The 25,456-nt window shown below is 45.4% G+C and overlaps 1 protein-coding gene across 1 annotated transcript in view; it reads right to left on the bottom strand.

Moving 5' to 3' along the window:
• The window catches only part of LOC140400210 (neurexin-2-like), a 2,085,493-nt gene that overhangs the window by 1,041,465 nt on the left and 1,018,572 nt on the right, over positions 1-25,456 (bottom strand). The window contains exon 4 of the mRNA XM_072489678.1: positions 18,173-18,469. Within this exon, the coding sequence (XP_072345779.1) occupies positions 18,173-18,469 (297 nt within the window). The remainder of the gene's footprint in view (positions 1-18,172; positions 18,470-25,456) is intronic.

Here is a 25,456-nt window from a genome sequence, read left to right as displayed (position 1 = left end):
TATATGCAGGACTGGGACAGTGCTATGTTATATTACAGATCATCTCCAGGACTGGGACAGTGCTGTGTTACATTACAGATTATCTCCAGGACTGGGACAGTGCTGTGTTATATTACAGATTATATACTTGACTGGGACAGTGCTGTGTTATATTACAGATTATATACAGGACTGGGACTGTGCTGTGTTATATTACAGATTATATACAGGACTGGGACAGTGCTGTGTTATATTACAGTTATATACAGGACTGGGACAGTGCTGTGTTATATTACAGATCATCTCCAGGACTGGGACAGTGCTGTGTTACATTACAGATTATCTCCAGGACTGGGACAGTGCTGTGTTATATTACAGATTATATACATGACTGGGACAGTGCTGTGTTATATTACAGATTATATACAGGACTGGGACAGTGCTGTGTTATATTACAGATTATATTTCAGACTGGGACAGTGCTGTGTTATATTACAGATTATCTCCAGGGCTGGGACAGTGATGTGTTATATTACAGATTATATACAGGACTGGGACAGTGCTGTGTTATATTACAGATTATATACAGGACTGGGACAGTGCTGTGTTATATTACAGATTATCTCCAGGACTGGGACAGTGCTGTGTTATATTACAGATTATATGCAGGACTGGGACAGTGCTGTGTTATATTACAGATTATCTCCAGGATTGGGACAGTGCTGTGTTATATTACAGATTATCTCCAGGACTGGGACAGTGCTGTGTTATATTACAGATTATATGCAGGACTGGGACAGTGCTGTGTTATATTACAGATTATCTCCAGGACTGGGACAGTGCTGTGTTATATTACAGATTTCATACAGGACTGGAACAGTGCTGTGTTATATTACAGACTGGGACAGTGCTGTGTTATATTACAGATTATCTCCAGGACTGGGACAGTGCTGTGTTATATTACAGATTATATACAGGACTGGGACAGTGCTGTGTTATATTACAGATTATATACAGGACTGGGACAGTGCTGTGTTATATTACAGATCATCTCCAGGACTGGGACAGTGCTGTGTTATATTACAGATTATATCCAGGACTGGGACAGTGCTGTGTTATATTACAGATTATCTCCAGGACTGGGACAGTGCTGTGTTACATTACAGATTATCTCCAGGACTGGGACAGTGCTGTGGTATATTACAGATTATATACAGGACTGGGACAGTGCCGTGTTATATTACAGACTATATACAGGACTGGGACAGTGCTGTGTTATATTACAGATCATCTCCAGGACTGGGACAGTGCTGTGTTATATTACAGATTATATGCAGGACTGGGACAGTGCTGTGTTATATTACAGATTATCTCCAGGACTGGGACAGTGCTGTGTTATATTACAGATTATATACAGGACTGGGACAGTGCTGTGTTATATTACAGATTATCTCCAGGACTTGGACAGTGCTGTGTTATATTACAGACTGGGACAGTGCTGTGTTATATTACAGATTATATACAGGACTGGGACAGTGCTGTGTTATATTACAGATCATCTCCAGGACTGGGACAGTGCTGTGTTATATTACAGATTATATGCAGGTCTGGGACAGTGCGGTGTTATATTACAGATTATATACAGGACTGGGACAGTGCTGTATTGTATTACAGATTATATACAGGCCTGGGACAGTGCTGTGTTATGTTACAGATTATATACAGGACTGGGACAGTGCTGGGTTATACTACAGATTATATACAGGACTGGGACAGTGCTGTGCTGTATTACAGATTATATACAGGACTGGGACAGTGCTGGGTTATATTACAGATTATATACAGGACTGGGACAGTGCTGTGTTATGTTACAGATTATATACAGGACTGGGACAGTGCTGTGTTATATTACAGATTATCTCCAGGACTGGGACAGTGCTGGGTTATATTACAGATTATATGCAGGACTGGGACAGTGCTGTGTTATATTACAGATTATCTCCAGGACTGGGACAGTGCTGGGTTATATTACAGATTATATACAGGACTGGGACAGTGCTGTGTTACATTACAGATTATATACAGGACTGGGACAGTGCTGTGTTGTATTACAGATTATATACAGGACTGGGACAGTGCTGTGTTATGTTACAGATTATATACAGGACTGGGACAGTGCTATGTAATATTACAGATTATCTCCAGGACTGGGACAGTGCTGTGTTATATTACAGATTATATGCAGGACTGGGACAGTGCTGTGTTATATTACAGATTATATACAGGACTGGGACAGTGCTGTGTTACAGTACAGATGATATGAAGGACTGGGACCGTGCTGGGTTATATTACAGATTATATACAGGACTGGGACAGTGCTGGATTATATTACAGAGTATATGAAGGACTGGGACAGGGCTGGGTTATATTACAGATTATATACAGGACTGGGATAATGCTGTGTTACATTACAGATTATCTCCAGGACTGGGACAGTGCTGTGTTATATTACAGATTATCTCCAGGACTGGGACAGTGCTGTGTTACATTACAGATTATCTCCAGGACTGGGACAGTGCTGTGGTATATTACAGATTATATACAGGACTGGGACAGTGCCGTGTTATATTACAGACTATATACAGGACTGGGACAGTGCTGTGTTATATTACAGATCATCTCCAGGACTGGGACAGTGCTGTGTTATATTACAGATTATATGCAGGACTGGGACAGTGCTGTGTTATATTACAGATTATCTCCAGGACTGGGACAGTGCTGTGTTATATTACAGATTATATACAGGACTGGGACAGTGCTGTGTTATATTACAGATTATCTCCAGGACTTGGACAGTGCTGTGTTATATTACAGACTGGGACAGTGCTGTGTTATATTACAGATTATATACAGGACTGGGACAGTGCTGTGTTATATTACAGATCATCTCCAGGACTGGGACAGTGCTGTGTTATATTACAGATTATATGCAGGTCTGGGACAGTGCGGTGTTATATTACAGATTATATACAGGACTGGGACAGTGCTGTATTGTATTACAGATTATATACAGGACTGGGACAGTGCTGTGTTATGTTACAGATTATATACAGGACTGGGACAGTGCTGGGTTATACTACAGATTATATACAGGACTGGGACAGTGCTGTGCTATATTACAGATTATATACAGGACTGGGACAGTGCTGGGTTATATTACAGATTATATACAGGACTGGGACAGTGCTGTGTTATGTTACAGATTATATACAGGACTGGGACAGTGCTGTGTTATATTACAGATTATCTCCAGGACTGGGACAGTGCTGGGTTATATTACAGATTATATGCAGGACTGGGACAGTGCTGTGTTATATTACAGATTATCTCCAGGACTGGGACAGTGCTGGGTTATATTACAGATTATATACAGGACTGGGACAGTGCTGTGTTACATTACAGATTATATACAGGACTGGGACAGTGCTGTGTTGTATTACAGATTATATACAGGACTGGGACAGTGCTGTGTTATGTTACAGATTATATACAGGACTGGGACAGTGCTATGTAATATTACAGATTATCTCCAGGACTGGGACAGTGCTGTGTTATATTACAGATTATATGCGGGACTGGGACAGTGCTGTGTTATATTACAGATTATATACAGGACTGGGACAGTGCTGTGTTACAGTACAGATTATATGAAGGACTGGGACAGTGCTGGGTTATATTACAGATTATATACAGGACTGGGACAGTGCTGGATTATATTACAGATTATATGAAGGACTGGGACAGGGCTGGGTTATATTACAGATTATATACAGGACTGGGATAATGCTGTGTTACATTACAGATTATCTCCAGGACTGGGACAGTGCTGTGTTACATTACAGATGATCTCCAGGACTGGGACAGTGCTGTGTTATATTACAGATTATATGCAGGTCTGGGACAGTGCTGTGTCATATTACAGATAAGATACAGGACTGGGACAGTGCTGTGTTACATTACAGATTATCTCCAGGACTGGGACAGTGCTGTGTTACATTACAGATGATCACCAGGACTGGGACAGTGCTGTGATGTATTACAGATTCTAGACAGGACTGGGACAGTGCTGTGTTATATTACAGATTATATGCAGGACTGGGACAGTGCTATGTTATATTACAGATCATCTCCAGGACTGGGACAGTGCTGTGTTACATTACAGATCATCTCCAGGACTGGGACAGTGCTGTGTTATATTACAGATTATATACTTGACTGGGACAGTGCTGTGTTATATTACAGATTATATACAGGACTGGGACAGTGCTGTGTTATATTACAGATTATATACAGGACTGGGACAGTGCTGTGTTATATTACAGATTATATACAGGACTGGGACAGTGCTGTGTTATATTACAGATCATCTCCAGGACTGGGACAGTGCTGTGTTACATTACAGATTATCTCCAGGACTGGGACAGTGCTGTGTTATATTACAGATTATATACATGACTGGGACAGTGCTGTGTTATATTACAGATTATATACAAGACTGGGACAATGCTGTGTTATATTACAGATTATGTGCAGGACTGGGACAGTGCTGTGTTATATTACAGATTATCTCCAGGACTGGGACAGTGCTGTGTTGTATTACAGATTATATACAAGACTGGGACAGTGCTGTGTTATGTTACAGATTATATGCAGGACCGGGACAGCGCTGGGTTATATTACAGATTATATACAGGACTGGGACAGTGCTGGGTTATATTACAGACTGGGACAGTGCTGTGTTACATTACAGATTATCAACAGGACTGGGACAGCGCTGTGTTGTATTACAGATTATATACAGGACTGGGACAGTGCTGTGTTACATTACAGATTATAAACAGGACTGGGACAGTGCTGTGTTACATTACAGATTATCTCCAGGACTGGGACAGTGCTGTGCAATATTACAGATTATCTCCAGGACTGGGACAGTGCTGTGTTACATTACAGATTATATACAGGACTGGGACAGTGCTGTGTTATATTACAGATTATATGCAGGACTGGGACAGTGCTGTGTTATATTACAGATTATCTCCAGGACTGGGACAGTGCTGGGTTATATTACAGATTATATGAAGGACTGGGACAGTGCTGTGTTATATTACAGATTATATACAGGACTGGGACAGTGCTGTGTTATATTACAGATTATATACAGGACTGGGACAGTGCTGGGTTATATTACAGATTATCTCCAGGACTGGGACAGTGCTGTGCTATATTACAGATTATATACAGGACTGGGACAGTGCTGTGTTACATTACAGATTATATGAAGGACTGGGACAGTGCTGGGTTATATTACAGATTATATACAGGACTGGGACAGTGCTGGATTATATTACAGATTATATGAAGGACTGGGACAGGGCTGGGTTATATTACAGATTATATACAGGACTGGGATAATGCTGTGTTACATTACAGATTATCTCCAGGACTGGGACAGTGCTGTGTTACATTACAGATGATCTCCAGGACTGGGACAGTGCTGTGTTATATTACAGATTATATACAGGACTGGGACAGTGCTGGGTTATATTACAGATTATCTCCAGGACTGGGACAGTGCTGTGCTATATTACAGATGATCTCCAGGACTGGGACAGTGCTGTGTTACATTACAGATTATCTCCAGGACTGGGACAGTGCTGTGTTATATTACAGATTATATGCAGGTCTGGGACAGTGCTGTGTCATATTACAGATTATATACAGGACTGGGACAGTGCTGTGTTACATTACAGATTATCTCCAGGACTGGGACAGTGCTGTGTTACATTACAGATGATCTCCAGGACTGGGACAGTGCTGTGTTGTATTACAGATTATATACAGGACTGGGACAGTGCTGTGTTATATTACAGATTATATGCAGGACTGGGACAGTGCTGTGTTATATTACAGATTATCTCCAGGACTGGGACAGTGCTGTGTTATATTACAGATTATATGCAGGACTGGGACAGTGCTGTGTTATATTACAGATTATCTCCAGGATTGGGACAGTGCTGTGTTATATTACAGATTATCTCCAGGACTGGGACAGTGCTGTGTTATATTACAGATTACATACAGGACTGGGACAGTGCTGTGTTATATTACAGACTGGGACAGTGCTGTGTTATATTACAGATTATCTCCAGGACTGGGACAGTGCTGTGTTATATTACAGATTATATACAGGACTGGGACAGTGCTGTGTTATATTACAGATTATATACAGGACTGGGACAGTGCTGTGTTATATTACAGATCATCTCCAGGACTGGGACAGTGCTGTGTTATATTACAGATTATATCCAGGACTGGGACAGTGCTGTGTTATATTACAGATTATCTCCAGGACTGGGACAGTGCTGTGTTACATTACAGATTATCTCCAGGACTGGGACAGTGCTGTGGTATATTACAGATTATATACAGGACTGGGACAGTGCCGTGTTATATTACAGACTATATACAGGACTGGGACAGTGCTGTGTTATATTACAAATCATCTCCAGGACTGGGACAGTGCTGTGTTATATTACAGATTATATGCAGGCCTGGGACAGTGCTGTGTTATATTACAGATTATCTCCAGGACTGGGACAGTGCTGTGTTATATTACAGATTATATACAGGACTGGGACAGTGCTGTGTTATATTACAGATTATCTCCAGGACTTGGACAGTGCTGTGTTATATTACAGACTGGGACAGTGCTGTGTTATATTACAGATTATATACAGGACTGGGACAGTGCTGTGTTATATTACAGATCATCTCCAGGACTGGGACAGTGCTGTGTTATATTACAGATTATATGCAGGTCTGGGACAGTGCGGTGTTATATTACAGATTATATACAGGACTGGGACAGTGCTGTATTGTATTACAGATTATATACAGGACTGGGACAGTGCTGTGTTATGTTACAGATTATATACAGGACTGGGACAGTGCTGGGTTATACTATAGATTATATACAGGACTGGGACAGTGCTGTGCTATATTAAAGATTATATACAGGACTGGGACAGTGCTGGGTTATATTGCAGATTATATACAGGACTGGGACAGTGCTGTGTTATGTTACAGATTATATACAGGACTGGGACAGTGCTGTGTTATATTACAGATTATCTCCAGGACTGGGACAGTGCTGGGTTATATTACAGATTATATGCAGGACTGGGACAGTGCTGTGTTATATTACAGATTATCTCCAGGACTGGGACAGTGCTGGGTTATATTACAGATTATATACAGGACTGGGACAGTGCTGTGTTACATTACAGATTATATACAGGACTGGGACAGTGCTGTGTTGTATTACAGATTATATACAGGACTGGGACAGTGCTGTGTTATGTTACAGATTATATACAGGACTGGTACAGTGCTATGTAATATTACAGATTATCTCCAGGACTGGGACAGTGCTGTGTTATATTACAGATTATATGCAGGACTGGGACAGTGCTGTGTTATATTACAGATTATATACAGGACTGGGACAGTGCTGTGTTACAGTACAGATTATCTCCAGGACTGGGACAGTGCTGTGTTATATTACAGATTATATGCAGGACTGGGACAGTGGTGTGTTATATTACAGATTATCTCCAGGACTGGGACAGTGCTGTGTTATATTACAGATTATGTACAGGACTGGGACAGTGCTGCGTTATATTACAGATTATCTCCAGGACTGGGACAGTGCTGGGTTATATTACAGATTATATGCAGGACTGGGACAGTGCTGGGTTATATTACACATTATCTCCAGGACTGGGACAGTGCTGGGTTATATTACAGATTATATACAGGACTGGGACAGTGCTGTGTTATATTACAGATTATATACAGGACTGGGACAGTGCTGTGTTGTATTACAGATTATATACAGGACTGGGACAGTGCTGTGTTATGTTACAGATTATATACAGGACTGGGACAGTGCTATGTAATATTACAGATTATCTCCAGGACTGGGACAGTGCTGTGTTATATTACAGATTATATGCAGGACTGGGACAGTGCTGTGTTATATTACAGATTATATACAGGACTGGGACAGTGCTGTGTTACAGTACAGATTATCTCCAGGACTGGGACAGTGCTGTGTTATATTACAGATTATATGCAGGACTGGGACAGTGCTGTGTTATATTACAGATTATATACAGGGCTCGGACAGTGCTGTGTTATATTACAGATTATATACAGGACTGGGACAGTGCTGTGTTACATTACAGATTATATACAGGACTGGGACAGTGCTGTGCTATATTACAGATTATATACAGGACTGGGACAGTGCTGTGTTATATTACAGATTATATGCAGGACTGGGACAGTGCTGTGTTATATTACAGATTATCTCCAGGACTGGAACAGTGCTGTGTTACATTACAGATTATATACAGGACTGGGACAGTGCTGTGTTATATTACAGATTATATACAGGACTGGGACAGTGCTGTGTTATATTACAGATTATCTCCAGGACTGGGACAGTGCTGTGTTATATTACAGATTATATACAGGACTGGGACAGTGCTGTGTTATATTACAGATTATCTCCAGGACTGGGACAGTGCTGTGTTATATTACAGATTATCTCCAGGACTGGGACAGTGCTGGATTATATTACAGATTATCTCCAGGACTGGGACAGTGCTGTGTTATATTACAGATTATATACAGGACTGGGACAGTGCTGTGTTATATTACAGATTATATACAGGACTGGGACAGTGCTGTGTTATATTACAGATTATATACAGGACTGGGACAGTGCTGTGTTATATTACAGATTATCTCCAGGACTGGGACAGTGCTGTGTTATATTACAGATTATCTCCAGGACTGGGACAGTGCTGGGTTATATTACAGATTATATGAAGGACTGGGACAGTGCTGTGTTATATTACAGATTATATACAGGACTGGGACAGTGCTGTGTTATATTACAGATTATATACAGGACTGGGACAGTGCTGGGTTATATTACAGATTATCTCCAGGACTGGGACAGTGCTGTGCTATATTACAGATTATATACAGGACTGGGACAGTGCTGTGTTACATTACAGATTATATGAAGGACTGGGACAGTGCTGGGTTATATTACAGATTATATACAGGACTGGGACAGTGCTGGATTATATTACAGATTATATGAAGGACTGGGACAGGGCTGGGTTATATTACAGATTATATACAGGACTGGGATAATGCTGTGTTACATTACAGATTATCTCCAGGACTGGGACAGTGCTGTGTTACATTACAGATGATCTCCAGGACTGGGACAGTGCTGTGTTATATTACAGATTATATACAGGACTGGGACAGTGCTGGGTTATATTACAGATTATCTCCAGGACTGGGACAGTGCTGTGCTATATTACAGATGATCTCCAGGACTGGGACAGTGCTGTGTTACATTACAGATTATCTCCAGGACTGGGACAGTGCTGTGTTATATTACAGATTATATGCAGGTCTGGGACAGTGCTGTGTCATATTACAGATTATATACAGGACTGGGACAGTGCTGTGTTACATTACAGATTATCTCCAGGACTGGGACAGTGCTGTGTTACATTACAGATGATCTCCAGGACTGGGACAGTGCTGTGTTGTATTACAGATTATATACAGGACTGGGACAGTGCTGTGTTATATTACAGATTATATGCAGGACTGGGACAGTGCTGTGTTATATTACAGATTATCTCCAGGACTGGGACAGTGCTGTGTTATATTACAGATTATATGCAGGACTGGGACAGTGCTGTGTTATATTACAGATTATCTCCAGGATTGGGACAGTGCTGTGTTATATTACAGATTATCTCCAGGACTGGGACAGTGCTGTGTTATATTACAGATTACATACAGGACTGGGACAGTGCTGTGTTATATTACAGACTGGGACAGTGCTGTGTTATATTACAGATTATCTCCAGGACTGGGACAGTGCTGTGTTATATTACAGATTATATACAGGACTGGGACAGTGCTGTGTTATATTACAGATTATATACAGGACTGGGACAGTGCTGTGTTATATTACAGATCATCTCCAGGACTGGGACAGTGCTGTGTTATATTACAGATTATATCCAGGACTGGGACAGTGCTGTGTTATATTACAGATTATCTCCAGGACTGGGACAGTGCTGTGTTACATTACAGATTATCTCCAGGACTGGGACAGTGCTGTGGTATATTACAGATTATATACAGGACTGGGACAGTGCCGTGTTATATTACAGACTATATACAGGACTGGGACAGTGCTGTGTTATATTACAAATCATCTCCAGGACTGGGACAGTGCTGTGTTATATTACAGATTATATGCAGGCCTGGGACAGTGCTGTGTTATATTACAGATTATCTCCAGGACTGGGACAGTGCTGTGTTATATTACAGATTATATACAGGACTGGGACAGTGCTGTGTTATATTACAGATTATCTCCAGGACTTGGACAGTGCTGTGTTATATTACAGACTGGGACAGTGCTGTGTTATATTACAGATTATATACAGGACTGGGACAGTGCTGTGTTATATTACAGATCATCTCCAGGACTGGGACAGTGCTGTGTTATATTACAGATTATATGCAGGTCTGGGACAGTGCGGTGTTATATTACAGATTATATACAGGACTGGGACAGTGCTGTATTGTATTACAGATTATATACAGGACTGGGACAGTGCTGTGTTATGTTACAGATTATATACAGGACTGGGACAGTGCTGGGTTATACTATAGATTATATACAGGACTGGGACAGTGCTGTGCTATATTAAAGATTATATACAGGACTGGGACAGTGCTGGGTTATATTGCAGATTATATACAGGACTGGGACAGTGCTGTGTTATGTTACAGATTATATACAGGACTGGGACAGTGCTGTGTTATATTACAGATTATCTCCAGGACTGGGACAGTGCTGGGTTATATTACAGATTATATGCAGGACTGGGACAGTGCTGTGTTATATTACAGATTATCTCCAGGACTGGGACAGTGCTGGGTTATATTACAGATTATATACAGGACTGGGACAGTGCTGTGTTACATTACAGATTATATACAGGACTGGGACAGTGCTGTGTTGTATTACAGATTATATACAGGACTGGGACAGTGCTGTGTTATGTTACAGATTATATACAGGACTGGTACAGTGCTATGTAATATTACAGATTATCTCCAGGACTGGGACAGTGCTGTGTTATATTACAGATTATATGCAGGACTGGGACAGTGCTGTGTTATATTACAGATTATATACAGGACTGGGACAGTGCTGTGTTACAGTACAGATTATCTCCAGGACTGGGACAGTGCTGTGTTATATTACAGATTATATGCAGGACTGGGACAGTGGTGTGTTATATTACAGATTATCTCCAGGACTGGGACAGTGCTGTGTTATATTACAGATTATGTACAGGACTGGGACAGTGCTGTGTTATATTACAGATTATCTCCAGGACTGGGACAGTGCTGGGTTATATTACAGATTATATGCAGGACTGGGACAGTGCTGGGTTATATTACACATTATCTCCAGGACTGGGACAGTGCTGGGTTATATTACAGATTATATACAGGACTGGGACAGTGCTGTGTTATATTACAGATTATATACAGGACTGGGACAGTGCTGTGTTGTATTACAGATTATATACAGGACTGGGACAGTGCTGTGTTATGTTACAGATTATATACAGGACTGGGACAGTGCTATGTAATATTACAGATTATCTCCAGGACTGGGACAGTGCTGTGTTATATTACAGATTATATGCAGGACTGGGACAGTGCTGTGTTATATTACAGATTATATACAGGACTGGGACAGTGCTGTGTTACAGTACAGATTATCTCCAGGACTGGGACAGTGCTGTGTTATATTACAGATTATATGCAGGACTGGGACAGTGCTGTGTTATATTACAGATTATATACAGGGCTCGGACAGTGCTGTGTTATATTACAGATTATATACAGGACTGGGACAGTGCTGTGTTACATTACAGATTATATACAGGACTGGGACAGTGCTGTGCTATATTACAGATTATATACAGGACTGGGACAGTGCTGTGTTATATTACAGATTATATGCAGGACTGGGACAGTGCTGTGTTATATTACAGATTATCTCCAGGACTGGAACAGTGCTGTGTTACATTACAGATTATATACAGGACTGGGACAGTGCTGTGTTATATTACAGATTATATACAGGACTGGGACAGTGCTGTGTTATATTACAGATTATCTCCAGGACTGGGACAGTGCTGTGTTATATTACAGATTATATACAGGACTGGGACAGTGCTGTGTTATATTACAGATTATCTCCAGGACTGGGACAGTGCTGTGTTATATTACAGATTATCTCCAGGACTGGGACAGTGCTGGATTATATTACAGATTATCTCCAGGACTGGGACAGTGCTGTGTTATATTACAGATTATATACAGGACTGGGACAGTGCTGTGTTATATTACAGATTATATACAGGACTGGGACAGTGCTGTGTTATATTACAGATTATATACAGGACTGGGACAGTGCTGTGTTATATTACAGATTATCTCCAGGACTGGGACAGTGCTGTGTTATATTACAGATTATCTCCAGGACTGGGACAGTGCTGTGTTGTATGACAGATTATATACAGGACTGGGACAGTGCTGTGTTATATTACAGATTATATACAGGACTGGGACAGTGCTGTGTTATGTTACAGATTATATACAGGACTGGGACAGTGCTGTGTTATATTACAGATTATCTCCAGGACTGGGACAGTGCTGTGTTATATTACAGATTATATGCAGGACTGGGACAGTGCTGTGTTATATTACAGATTATCTCCAGGACTGGGACAGTGCTGGGTTATATTACAGATTATATACAGGACTGGGACAGTGCTGTGTTATATTACAGATTATATACAGGACTGGGACAGTGCTGTGTTGTATTACAGATTATATACAGGACTGGGACAGTGCTGTGTTATGTTACAGATTATATACAGGACTGGGACTGTGCTATGTAATATTACAGATTATCTCCAGGACTGGGACAGTGCTGTGTTATATTACAGATTATATGCAGGACTGGGACAGTGCTGTGTTGTATTACAGATTATATACAGGACTGGGACAGTGCTGTGTTATGTTACAGATTATATACAGGACTGGGACAGTGCTATGTAATATTACAGATTATCTCCAGGACTGGGACAGTGCTGTGTTATATTACAGATTATATGCAGGACTGGGACAGTGCTGTGTTATATTACAGATTATATACAGGACTGGTACAGTGCTGTGTTACAGTACAGATTATCTCCAGGACTGGGACAGTGCTGTGTTATATTACAGATTATATGCAGGACTGGGACAGTGCTGTGCTATATTACAGATTAAATACAGGACTGGGACAGTGCTGTGTTATATTACAGATTATATGCAGGACTGGGACAGTGCTGTGTTATATTACAGATTATCTCCAGGACTGGGACAGTGCTGTGTTACATTACAGATTATATACAGCACTGGGACAGTGCTGTGTTATATTACAGATTATATACGGGACTGGGACAGTGCTGTGTTATATTACAGATTATCTCCAGGACTGGGACAGTGCTGTGTTATATTACAGATTATATACAGGACTGGGACAGTGCTGTGTTATATTACAGATTATCTCCAGGACTGGGACAGTGCTGTGTTATATTACAGATTATCTCCAGGACTGGGACAGTGCTGGGTTATATTACAGATTATCTCCAGGACTGGGACAGTGCTGTGTTACATTACAGATTATATACAGGACTGGGACAGTGCTGTGTTATATTACAGATTATCTCCAGGACTGGGACAGTGCTGTGTTATATTACAGATTATCTCCAGGACTGGGACAGTGCTGTGTTACATTACAGATTAGATACAGGACTGGGACAGTGCTGTGTTATATTACAGATTATCTCCAGGACTGGGACAGTGCTGTGTTATATTACAGATTATATACAGGACTGGGACAGTGCTGTGTTATATTACAGATTATCTCCAGGACTGGGACAGTGCTGGGTTATATTACAGATTATATACAGGACTGGGACAGTGCTGTGTTATATTACAGATTATCTCCAGGACTGGGACAGTGCTGTGTTATATTACAGATTATCTCCAGGACTGGGACAGTGCTGTGTTATATTACAGATTATCTCCAGGACTGGGACAGTGCTGTGTTACAGTACAGATTATATACAGGACTGGGACAGTGCTGTGTTATATTACAGATTATCTCCAGGACTGGGACAGTGCTGTGTTATATTACAGATTATCTCCAGGACTGGGACAGTGCTGTGTTACAGTACAGATTATAAAAGGAACTGGGCCTGCGTTGCGCTACCTTGCAGATTATCTACAGGACCTGGGACAGTGGGGGATTACAATCGGAAAAGGCCTTGACCTATCTGACAGTATCCTGTAGTTGCTTAATTGGCATGGTGACAAATCATTCCTGAACCAATTAATGTGTTGCGTTTACTATCGCTGCCAGGCCGTGTTATTTAATGACCACTTGTTACAAACCCATTGACGACCCGAGTCTGTAATTTTTGACGAATGGTGCCAATAATGCCTTGCCTGTTATTGGTCCCACGAGTGACAATTCGAGGCCTGTTGACGCGCGAATGCTTTTGTGTCGGGGAGCGTATTGTTTCCTCTTAGAAAGCCCGGTGGCGGATCAGCCCGCAGATCTACAGCCCCTCTCACGCCCAGGGACCTGCCTGCTGCCCTACTTTGCCGGGCCACCCCTTGCGCTCCAGGTGTGGTCGGCGATCGGGGCGCCCAGCGCGGGCCCATTTCCTGAGGCGCTGTCTCCTCTCAAGTGTCCGCGCGAGGCTGTTTCCCTCAAAGCAGCGGAGGAGGAGGAGTAGGGGTACCCGACGGAGGTGAACATGTTTATGAGGGACACGGATAGGGTGGGGAGGAAGGTCCCCTTATATATTAGAGTTGGGGTTAATAACCGGAGGTTGGGGGGGTGCATGGAGTTAAGCTGGGAAGCTGAGAGGGGAGTTGAGGAGGAACCATTTCACTCGGAGGAGGAGCGGGGGCAGTGGAAGTCTGGAACCCGCTGCCTGAGAAAGGTGGCTGAGTGAGAAACTCTTGTTAATATTTAAATGCGTGGACATCCACTTGCGTTGCCGTAGCCTCCAGGAGGAGAGGGAGGTGGGGGGGCGGAGGAGGAGGAGGAGGCGGGTTGGCCCCCACAATCCTCCCAAACCCCTCCCCATTCAGCGAGGGGACGCCCCACCCTCGAGAGCTTCCGGCCAATCAGATCGGAGGCCATTTTGGGGACCGGGATGAGGAGAAATCTCCCCACCCAGTGCGGTGAATGTCCTCACAGATAGGTGATATGCCTTTAAGGTTTGCTGTGATATGCCTTTAAGGCTTGGGTTGGAACCCCAGTGGGCTCCGCCTCTGGCTCCATCTCCCCGGGGCTGTATATAATGTTGCGTCCAGTGGGTAGCGCTCAGTCTGTACTGAAGTCTCTGGCTAGCTAAGTTCTTTGCGTATTAAAGACTTCATTCACTTGATCTCTCTCTCGTATACCCAGGAATGGAGTCGGCCATTTGGGGACCGGGATGAGGAGAAATCTCTTCACTCGGGGAGGGAGTCGGCCATTTTGGGGCCCGAGATGAGGAGAAATTTCTTCACTCGGGAAGGAGTCGGCTATTTTGAGGACCGAGATGAAGAGAAATGTCTTCACTCGGGAAGGAGTCGGCCATTTTGGGGACCGAGATGAAGAGAAATGTCTTCACTCGGGGAAGGAGTCGGCCATTTGGGGTCGGTGGATGAGGAAAAATGTCTTCACTCGGGAAGGAGTCGGCCATTTGGGGACCGAGATGAGGAGAAATTTCATCACTCGGAGGGTGGGGAACCAGTGGAATTCTCTACCACAGAAGGCCGTGGTGGCCAAGTCACTGAATATATTTTAAAAGGAAACAGATAGATTTCTAAACTCTAAAGGTGTCAAGGGGCATGGGGGGGGGGGGGGGGGGAGAATGGGAGTGCGGTGTTGCGATAAATGATCAGCCATGATGACATTTAAATGCGGAACAGGCTCGAAGTGTCGAATGGCCTCCTCCAGCTCCTATTTCGCTTGATTGTATACCGAAGGCATAATCAATTGGCATCAATACAGCATTGGAAATCAATTATATGATATGCGACAGATCTGATAACTGAAGTATAGAAAGATTGGCCAGAATTCTTCAATATTCGCACCATCCATGGGCTTTCCAGTAGCCTGGGGTAATTACAATGGGAAATCCCACTGACGATCAGTGGGAATATCGAATCCCATCATGGCTGCTATTTTCTCATCCCCATTCTCCTGCCTTCTCCCCGTAACCCCGATCCCCTTATTGATCAAGAACCTATCTATCTCTGTCTTTTTTTAAATTTAGAGTACCCAATTCATTTTTTCCAATTAAGGGGCAATTTAGCGCGGCCAATCCACCTACCCTGCACATTTTTGGGTTGTAGGGACGAAACCCACGCAAACAAGGAGAGAATGTGCAAACTCCGCACGGACAGTGCCCAGAGCCGGGATCGAACCTGGGACCTCGGCGCCGTGAGGCTGCAGGGCCAACCCACTGCGCCACCGTGCTGCCGATCTATCTCTGTCTTAAAGACACTCAGTGATTTGGCCTCCCACAGCCTTCTGCGGCAAAGAGTTCCACAGATTCACCACCCTTTGGCTGAAGAAATTCCTCCCTATCTCTGTTTTAAAGGATCGTCCCTTCAGTCTGAGGCTGTGTCCTCTGGTTCTAGTTTCTCCTACAAGTGGAAACATCCTCTCCACGTCCACTCTATCCAGGCCTCGCAGTATCCTGCAAGTTTCAATAAGATCCCCCCTCATCCTTCTAAACTCCAACGAGTACAGACCCAGAATCCTCAACTGTTCCTCATAAGGCAAGTTCTTCATTCCAGCAATCATTCTTGTGAACCTCCTCTGGACCCTTTCCAAGGCCAGCACATCCTTCCTTAGATACGGGGCCCAAAACTGCTCACAATATCCAAATGGGGTCTGACCAGAGCCTTATACAGCCTCAGAAGTACATCCCTGGTCTTGTATTCTAGCCCACTCGACATGAATGCTAACATTGCATTTGCCTTGCTCACTGCCGACTGAACCTGCACGTTAACCTTAAGAGAATCGTGAACAAGGACTCCCAAGTCCCTTTGTGCTCCTGATTTCCGAAGCATCTCCCCATTTAGAAAATAGTCTATGCCTAGATTCCTCCTTCCAAAGTGCAGAACCTCACACTTTTCCACCTTGTATTTCATCTGCCACCTCTTTGCCCACTCTCCTCGCCTGTCCAGGTCCTTCTGCAGGCTCCTCAACGCTACCTGTCCATCCACATATGTTTGTATGTTAGCCGAGGTGAATTTTAAGGCCTTTTCCAGGCCCAAAAGGCGGTGGCCTCGGTCGATTCCCCAGCCGCAGGGGACTGCAGGTGCGGGGTCGATGAGGACCTTCAAGTTCAACATGGATATCCGAGTGGCAAGTGTTGGTGGGAGCAAAGTTGGGAGAGCGGGGGTGAGGCCGAAGGCCAATTCACTGAGTGAGGTCGAAGGTCGGCTCGAGGGGGCCGAATGGTCCGTTTCCCGCTCCCGTTCCGGCATCTCGCTTTCCGACCCATGAGGGCTTGCTGTCGTTCACCTTCGCGGAGGCAGGAAATGCCAGAACCCCCCCCCCCCACACCCGCTCCCCTTCGCGTCGCAAACAACCATTGGCCGAAAGGGGAGGTCAGCGTCGGCGACGACCTCTGGGAGAGCTCAAGCTTTCGGCAACCGGCCCCGGATTGGGCGGCAGGCCCTCGCAGACGCGTAGGCGGCCGAGACAAAACAGTTCGTGCCTCGCCAGACCCTGTTTCCGCCCCCCCCCCACCGTGATCCAAAAACAAGGTGGCGGGGGGTGCCGGGGGAGTGTGTGTGTGTGTGTGGGGGCGGGGTGTGTGTGTGGGGGGGATAGGAAGGGGGGGAGAAGAGGGCGCCACCCGGGTGGTCATTACCTGACGGAGATTGCGGGTCACCCTCACGTCGTGCCAGCCGTTGTCGTTGAACTTGCCGTTGACCGGCTCCACCAGCGCCTCGAAGGCGCCGGAGCCCAGGTTGATGACCAGCGAGACGGCGCCGTTCTTGAGGGCCAGGTTGACGTAGTCGGCCGACTTGCCCGTGTGGAGGATCAGGCCGTTGCGCTGCAGCGTCTTGAAGGAGAGGGTGATCTCGTCGCTGCTGCTCTGGATGGGGTTGTGCGAGAGGTCGTAGCAGAAGAACTCGGTGCCCTTGAAGGTGGCCACAGATTCTTCTTTCGCTGCAAGGGAGAGGGAGGGAGGGGGCGGAAGAAGGAAAGGGCAACAGTTAGAAACACCGGCAAAACAACAGCAGGACCTGGAGAGGAACGGGCAAAAGGGAACAGGCCCGGATTCTGACAGATCAATCTCACCGCTTGCTTGTGGAACTCGCAAACTGATCGTTACGCTTCGTTGACCCAATCGAGACAGAAAGCACAACGCGACGTCGATCCCTGGGGTTTCAGGCAGCCGGCAAGAGTCACCAATGTCTCATTATGTCAGCTACCAGGAGACTTGAGCTGAAAGCCCAGGGCGGAAATCACACAGGCTGTACTGAGGGAGTGCTGCACTGTCAGAGGGTCAGTACTGAGGGAGTGCTGCACTGTCAGAGGGTCAGTACTGAGGGAGTGCTGCACTGTCAGAGGGTCAGTACTGAGGGAGCGCCGCACTGTCAGAAGGTCAGTACTGAGGGAGTGCTGCACTGTCAGAGGGTCAGTACTGAGGGAGTGCTGCACTGTCAGAGGGTCAGTACTGAGGGAGCGCTGCACTGTCAGAGGGTCAGTATTGAGGGAGTGCTGCACTGTCAGAGGGTCAGTACTGAGGGAGTGCTGCACTGACAGAGGGTCAGTACTGAGGGAGCGCTGCACTGTCAGAGAGTCAGTACTGAGGGAGTGCCGCATTGTCAGAGGGTCAGTACTGAGGGAGCGCTGCACTGTCAGAGGGTCAGTACTGAGGGAGTGCCGCATTGTCAGAGGGTCAGTACTGAGGGAGTGCCGCATTGTCAGAGGGTCAGTACTGAGGGCGTGCCGCACTGTCAGAGGGTCAGTACTGAGGGAGTGCCGCATTGTCAGAGGGTCAGTACTGAGGGCGTGCCGCACTGTCAGAGGGTCAGTACTGAGGGAGTGCTGCACTGTCAGAGGATCAGTACTGAGGGAGTGCTGCACTGTCAGAGGGTCAGTACCGAGGGAGTGCCGCACTGTCAGAGGGTCAGTACTGAGGGAGTGCTGCACTGTCCGAGGATCAGTACTGAGGGAGTGCTGCACTGTCAGAGGATCAGTACTGAGGGAGTGCTGCACTGTAAGAGGGACAGTACTGAGGGAGTGCTGCACTGTCAGAGGGTCAGTACTGAGGGAGTGCTGCACTGTCCGAGGATCAGTACTGAGGGAGTGCTGCACTGTCAGAGGATCAGTACTGAGGGAGTGCTGCACTGTAAGAGGGACAGTACTGAGGGAGTGCTGCACTGTCAGAGGGTCAGTACAGAGGGAGTGCCGCACTGTCAGAGTGTCAGTACTGAGGGAGTGCCGCACTGTCAGAGGGTCAGTACTGAGGGAGTGCTGCACTGTCCGAGGATCAGTACTGAGGGAGTGCTGCACTGTCAGAGGATCAGTACTGAGGGAGTGCTGCACTGTAAGAGGGACAGTACCGAGGGAGCACCGCACTGTCAGAGGGTCAGTACCGAGTGAGTGTCGCAGTGTCAGCGGATCAGTACTGACGGAGTGCTACACTGTCAGAAGGTCAGTACTGAGGGAGTGCTGCACTGTCAGAGGGTCAGTACTGAGGGAGTGCTGCACTGTCAGAGGGCCAGTGCTGAGGGAGTGCCGCACTGTCAGAGGGTCAGTACTGAGGGAGTGCCGCACTGTCAGAGGGTCAGTACTGAGGGAGTGCTGCACTGTCAGAGGGTCAGTACTGAGGGAGTGCTGCACTGTCAGACGGTCAGTACTGAAGGAGCGCTGCACTGTCAGAGGGTCAGTACTGAGGGAGTGCCGCACTGTCAGAGGGTCAGTACTGAGGGAGTGCTGCACTGTCAGAGGGTCAGTGCTGAGGGAGTGCTGCACTGTCCGCGGATCAGTACTGAGGGAGTGCTGCACTGTCAGAGGATCAGTACTGAGGGAGTGCTGCACTGTCAGAGGGTCAGTACTGAGGGAGTGCTGCACTATCAGAGGGTCAGTACTGAGGGAGTGCTGCACTGTCAGAGGGTCAGTACTGAGGGAGTGCTGCACTGTCAGAGGATCAGTACTGAGGGAGTGCTGCACTGTAAGAGGGACAGTACTGAGGGAGTGCTGCACTGTCAGAGGGCCAGTGCTGAGGGAGTGCCGCACTGTCTGAGGGTCAGTACCGAGTGAGTGTCGCAGTGTCAGCGGATCAGTACTGAGGGAGTGCTACACTGTCAGAAGGTCAGTACTGAGGGAGTGCTGCACTGTCAGAGGGTCAGTACTGAGGGAGCGCTGCACTGTCAGAGGGTCAGTACTGAGGGAGCGCTGCACTGTCAGAGAGTCAGTACTGAGGGAGTGCCGCACTGTCAGAGGGTCAGTACTGAGGGAGTGCCGCACTGTCAGAGGGTCAGTACTGAGGGAGTGCTGCACTGTCAGAGGGTCAGTACTGAGGGAGTGCTGCACTGTCAGAGGGTCAGTACTGAAGGAGCGCTGCACTGTCAGAGGGTCAGTACTGAGGGAGTGCCGCACTGTCAGAGGGTCAGTACTGAGGGAGTGCTGCACTGTCAGAGGGTCAGTAGTGAGGGAGTGCTGCACTGTCAGAGGATCAGTACTGAGGGAGTGCTGCACTGTAAGAGGGACATTACTGAGGGAGTGCTGCACTGTCAGAGGGCCAGTGCTGAGGGAGTGCCGCACTGTCTGAGGGTCAGTACCGAGTGAGTGTCGCAGTGTCAGCGGATCAGTACTGAGGGAGTGCTACACTGTCAGAAGGTCAGTACTGAGGGAGTGCTGCACTGTCAGAGGGTCAGTACTGAGGGAGCGCTGCACTGTCAGAGGGTCAGTACTGAGGGAGCGCTGCACTGTCAGAGAGTCAGTACTGAGGGAGTGCCGCACTGTCAGAGGGTCAGTACTGAGGGAGTGCCGCACTGTCAGAGGGTCAGTACTGAGGGAGTGCCGCACTGTCAGAGGGTCAGTACTGAGGGAGTGCTGCACTGTCAGAGGGTCAGTAGTGAGGGAGCGCTGCACTGTCAGAGGGTCAGGACTGAGGGAGTGCCGCACTGTCAGAGGGTCAGTACTGAGGGAGCGCTGCACTGTCAGAGGGTTAGAACAAAGAACAAAGAACAAAGAAATGTACAGAACAGGAACAGGGCCTTCGGCCCTCCAAGCCCGTGCCGACCATGCTGCCCGACTAAACTACAATCTTCTACACTTCCTGGGTCCGTATCTTTCTATTCCCATCCTATTCATATATTTGTCAAGGTGCCCCTTAAATGTCCCTATCGTCCCTGCTTCCACTACCTCCTCCGGTAGCGAGTTCCAGGCACCCACTACCCTCTGCGTAAAAAACTTGCCTCGTACATCTACTCTAAACCTTGCCCCTCTCACCTCAAACCTATGCCCCCTAGTAATTGACCCCTCTACCCTGGGGAAAAGCCTCTGACTATCCACTCTGTCTATGCCCCTCATAATTTTATATACCTCTATCAGGTCTCCCCTCAACCTCCTTCGTTCCAGTGAGAACAAACCGAATTTATTCAATCACTCCTCATAGCTAATGCCCTCCATACCAGGCAACATTCTGGTAAATCTCTTCTGCACCCTCTCTAAAGCCTCTAAAGTTAGTACTGAAGGAGCGCTGCACTGTCAGAGGGACAGTACTGAGGGGGTGCTGCACTGTCAGAGGGTCAGTACTGAGGGAGCGCTGCACTGTCAGAGGGTCAGTACTGAGGGAGTGCCGCACTGTCAGAGGGTCAGTACTGAGGGAGCGCTGCACTGTCAGAGGGTCAGTACTGAAGGAGCGCTGCACTGTCAGAGGGTCAGTACTGAGGGGGTGCTGCACTGTCAGAGGGTCAGTACTGAGGGAGCGCTACACTGTCAGAGGGTCAGTACTGAGGGAGTGCCGCACTGTCAGAGTGTCAGTACTGAGGGAGCGCTGCACTGTCAGAGGGTCAGTACTGAAGGAGCGCTGCACTGTCAGAGGGTCAGTACTGAGGGAGTACCGCACTGTCAGAGGGTCAGTACTGAGGGAGTGCCGCACTGTCAGAGGGTCAGTACTGAGGGAGTGCTGCACTGTCAGAGGGTCAGTACTGAGGGAGTGCTGCACTGTCAGAGGGTCAGTACTGAGGGAGTGCCGCACTGTCAGAGAGTCAGTGCTGAGGGAGTGCTGCACTGTCAGAGGGTCAGTACTGAGGGAGCGCTGCACTGTCAGAGGGTCAGTACTGAGGGAGTGCCGCACTGTCAGAGGGTCAGTACTGAGGGAGTGCCGCACTGTCAGAGGGTCAGTACTGAGGGAGTGCTGCCCTGTCAGAGGGTCAGTACTGAGGGAGTGCTGCACTGTCAGAGGGTCAGTACTGAGGGAGTGCTGCACTGTCAGATGGTCAGTACTGAGGGAGTGCCGCACTGTCAGAGGGTCAGTACTGAGGGAGTGCTGCACTGTCAGGGGGTCAGTACTGAGGGTGTGCTGCACTGTCAGAGGGTCAGTACTGAGGGAGTGCTGCGCTGTCAGAGGGTCAGTACTGAGGGTGTGCTGCACTGTCAGAGGGCCAGTACTGAGGGAGTGCTGCTCCCAGGTATCGATCGAGTAACCCTCCTCCGAACCGCCCCGGGCGCATTTACACCGTGCCTTCAATAAGGAGACCAGACCTGCGCAAAATATTTGGGATGTGGCCTCCCCGACACCGGAGGAAGTGTTCCTAACAGATCGAGGCATCAGGGCAGATGCAGAGTAAATATTCACACAAATACTACTCCACAATCGCTACTCAGCATGCGTGTGAGGAGGTCAATAATAAATAACACCCCCTCACTGTAACATTCTCACTACAACATTCTCACTACAACATTCTCACTAAAACATTCTCACTACAACATTCTTACTATAACATTCTTCTCATTATAACATTCTCATTATAACATTCTTCTCACTAAAACATTCTTCTCACTACAACATTCTTCTCACTATAACTTTCTCCTCACCATAACATTCTCACTATAACATTCTTCTCACTATAACATTCTCTTCACTATAACATTCTCACTATAACATTCCCCTTACTATAACATTCTCCTCACTATAACATTCTCACTATAACATTCTCATTATAGCATTCTCACTCTAACACCCCCTCACTATAACACCCCCTCACTATAACATTCTCACTTTAACATTCTTCTCACTATAACATTCTCCTCACTATAACATTCTCCTCACTAATACATTCTTACTACAACATTCTCACTACAACATTCTCACAATAACATTCTCACTGTAGCATTCTCACCATAATACACCCTCATTAATACATTCTCACTATAACACTCTCACTAACATTCTCACTATAACATTCTTCTCACTATAACATTCTTCTCACCATAAGATTCTCCTCACTATACATTCTCCCTGTTACATTCTCATTATTACATTCTCCCTGTTCCATTCTCACTATAGCATTCTCACTATAACATTCTCACTATAACAGACCCTACGATAACATTCTCACTATAACATTCTCACTATACCATTCTTCTCACTGTAACATTCTCCTCACTATAACATTCTCACTATACCATTCTCCTTACTATAACATTCTCCTCACTATAACATCCTCACTATAACATTCTTCCCACTATAACATTCTCACTATAACAATCTCACAATAACAATCTCACTGGAACATTCTCACTGTAACATTCTCACTCTAACACCCCCTCACTATAACATTCTCACTATAACATTCTTCTCACTATAATATTCTTCTCACTATAACATTATCTTCACCATAACATTCTCCCCACTGTAACATTCTCCTCACTAATACATTCTCACTATAACATTCTTCTCACTATAACATTCTCCTCACTAATACATTCTCACTATAACATTCTCACTATAACACCCCCTCACTGTAACATTCTCACTATAATATTCTCACTAACATTCTCACTACAACATTCTCACTACAACATTCTCACTATAACATCCCCTCACTACAACATTCTCACTACAACACCCCCTCACTATAACATTCTCGCTCTAAAATTCTCACTATAGCATTCTCACCATAATACATCCTCATGAATACATTCTCACTATAACATTCTCACTGTAACATTCTCACTGTAACATTCTCACTAACATTCTCACTATAACATTCTCACTATAACATTCTTCTCACTATAACATTCTCCTCACTATAACATTCTCACTATAACATTCTTCTCACTATAACATTCTTCTAACTATAACATTCTCACTGTAACATTCTCACCATAACATTCTCACTACAACATTCTCACTACAACATTCTCACTATAACACCCCCTCACTATAACATTCTCACTATAGCATTCTCATCATAATACACCCTCATGAATACATTCTCACTATAAAACTCTCACTAACATTCTCACTATAACATTCGTCTCACTATAACATTCTTCTCACTATAACATTCTCCTCACTATAGCATTCTCCCTGTTACATTCTCATTATTACATTCTCCGTTACATTCTCACTATAACATTCTCACTATAACAGACCCTACGATAACATTCTCACTATAACATTCTCACTATACCATTCTTCTCACTGTAACATTCTCCTCACTATAACATTCTCACTATACCATTCTCCTTACTATAACATTCTCCTCACTATCACATTCTCACTATAACATTCTTCCCAGTATAACATTCTCACTATAACAATCTCACAATAACAATGCCACTGGAACATTCTCACTATAACATTCTCACTCTAACACCCCCTCACTATAACATTCTCACTATAACATTCTTCTCACTATAATATTCTTCTCACTATAACATTATCTTCACCATAACATTCTCCCCACTGTAACATTCTCCTCACTAATACATTCTCACTATAACATTCTTCTCACTATAACATTCTCCTCACTAATACATTCTCACTATAACATTCTCACTATAACACCCCCTCACTGTAACATTCTCACTATAATATTCTCACTGTAACATTCTCACTACAACATTCTCACTACAACATTCTCACTATAACATCCCCTCACTACAACATTCTCACTACAACACCCCCTC

The sequence above is a fragment of the Scyliorhinus torazame genome, chromosome 24 (assembly GCF_047496885.1).
Source record: "Scyliorhinus torazame isolate Kashiwa2021f chromosome 24, sScyTor2.1, whole genome shotgun sequence".
NCBI lineage: Eukaryota > Metazoa > Chordata > Chondrichthyes > Carcharhiniformes > Scyliorhinidae > Scyliorhinus > Scyliorhinus torazame.
The sequence above is the reverse complement of the archived record's forward strand: the minus strand, read 5'-3'. Positions and strand labels throughout refer to the sequence as shown.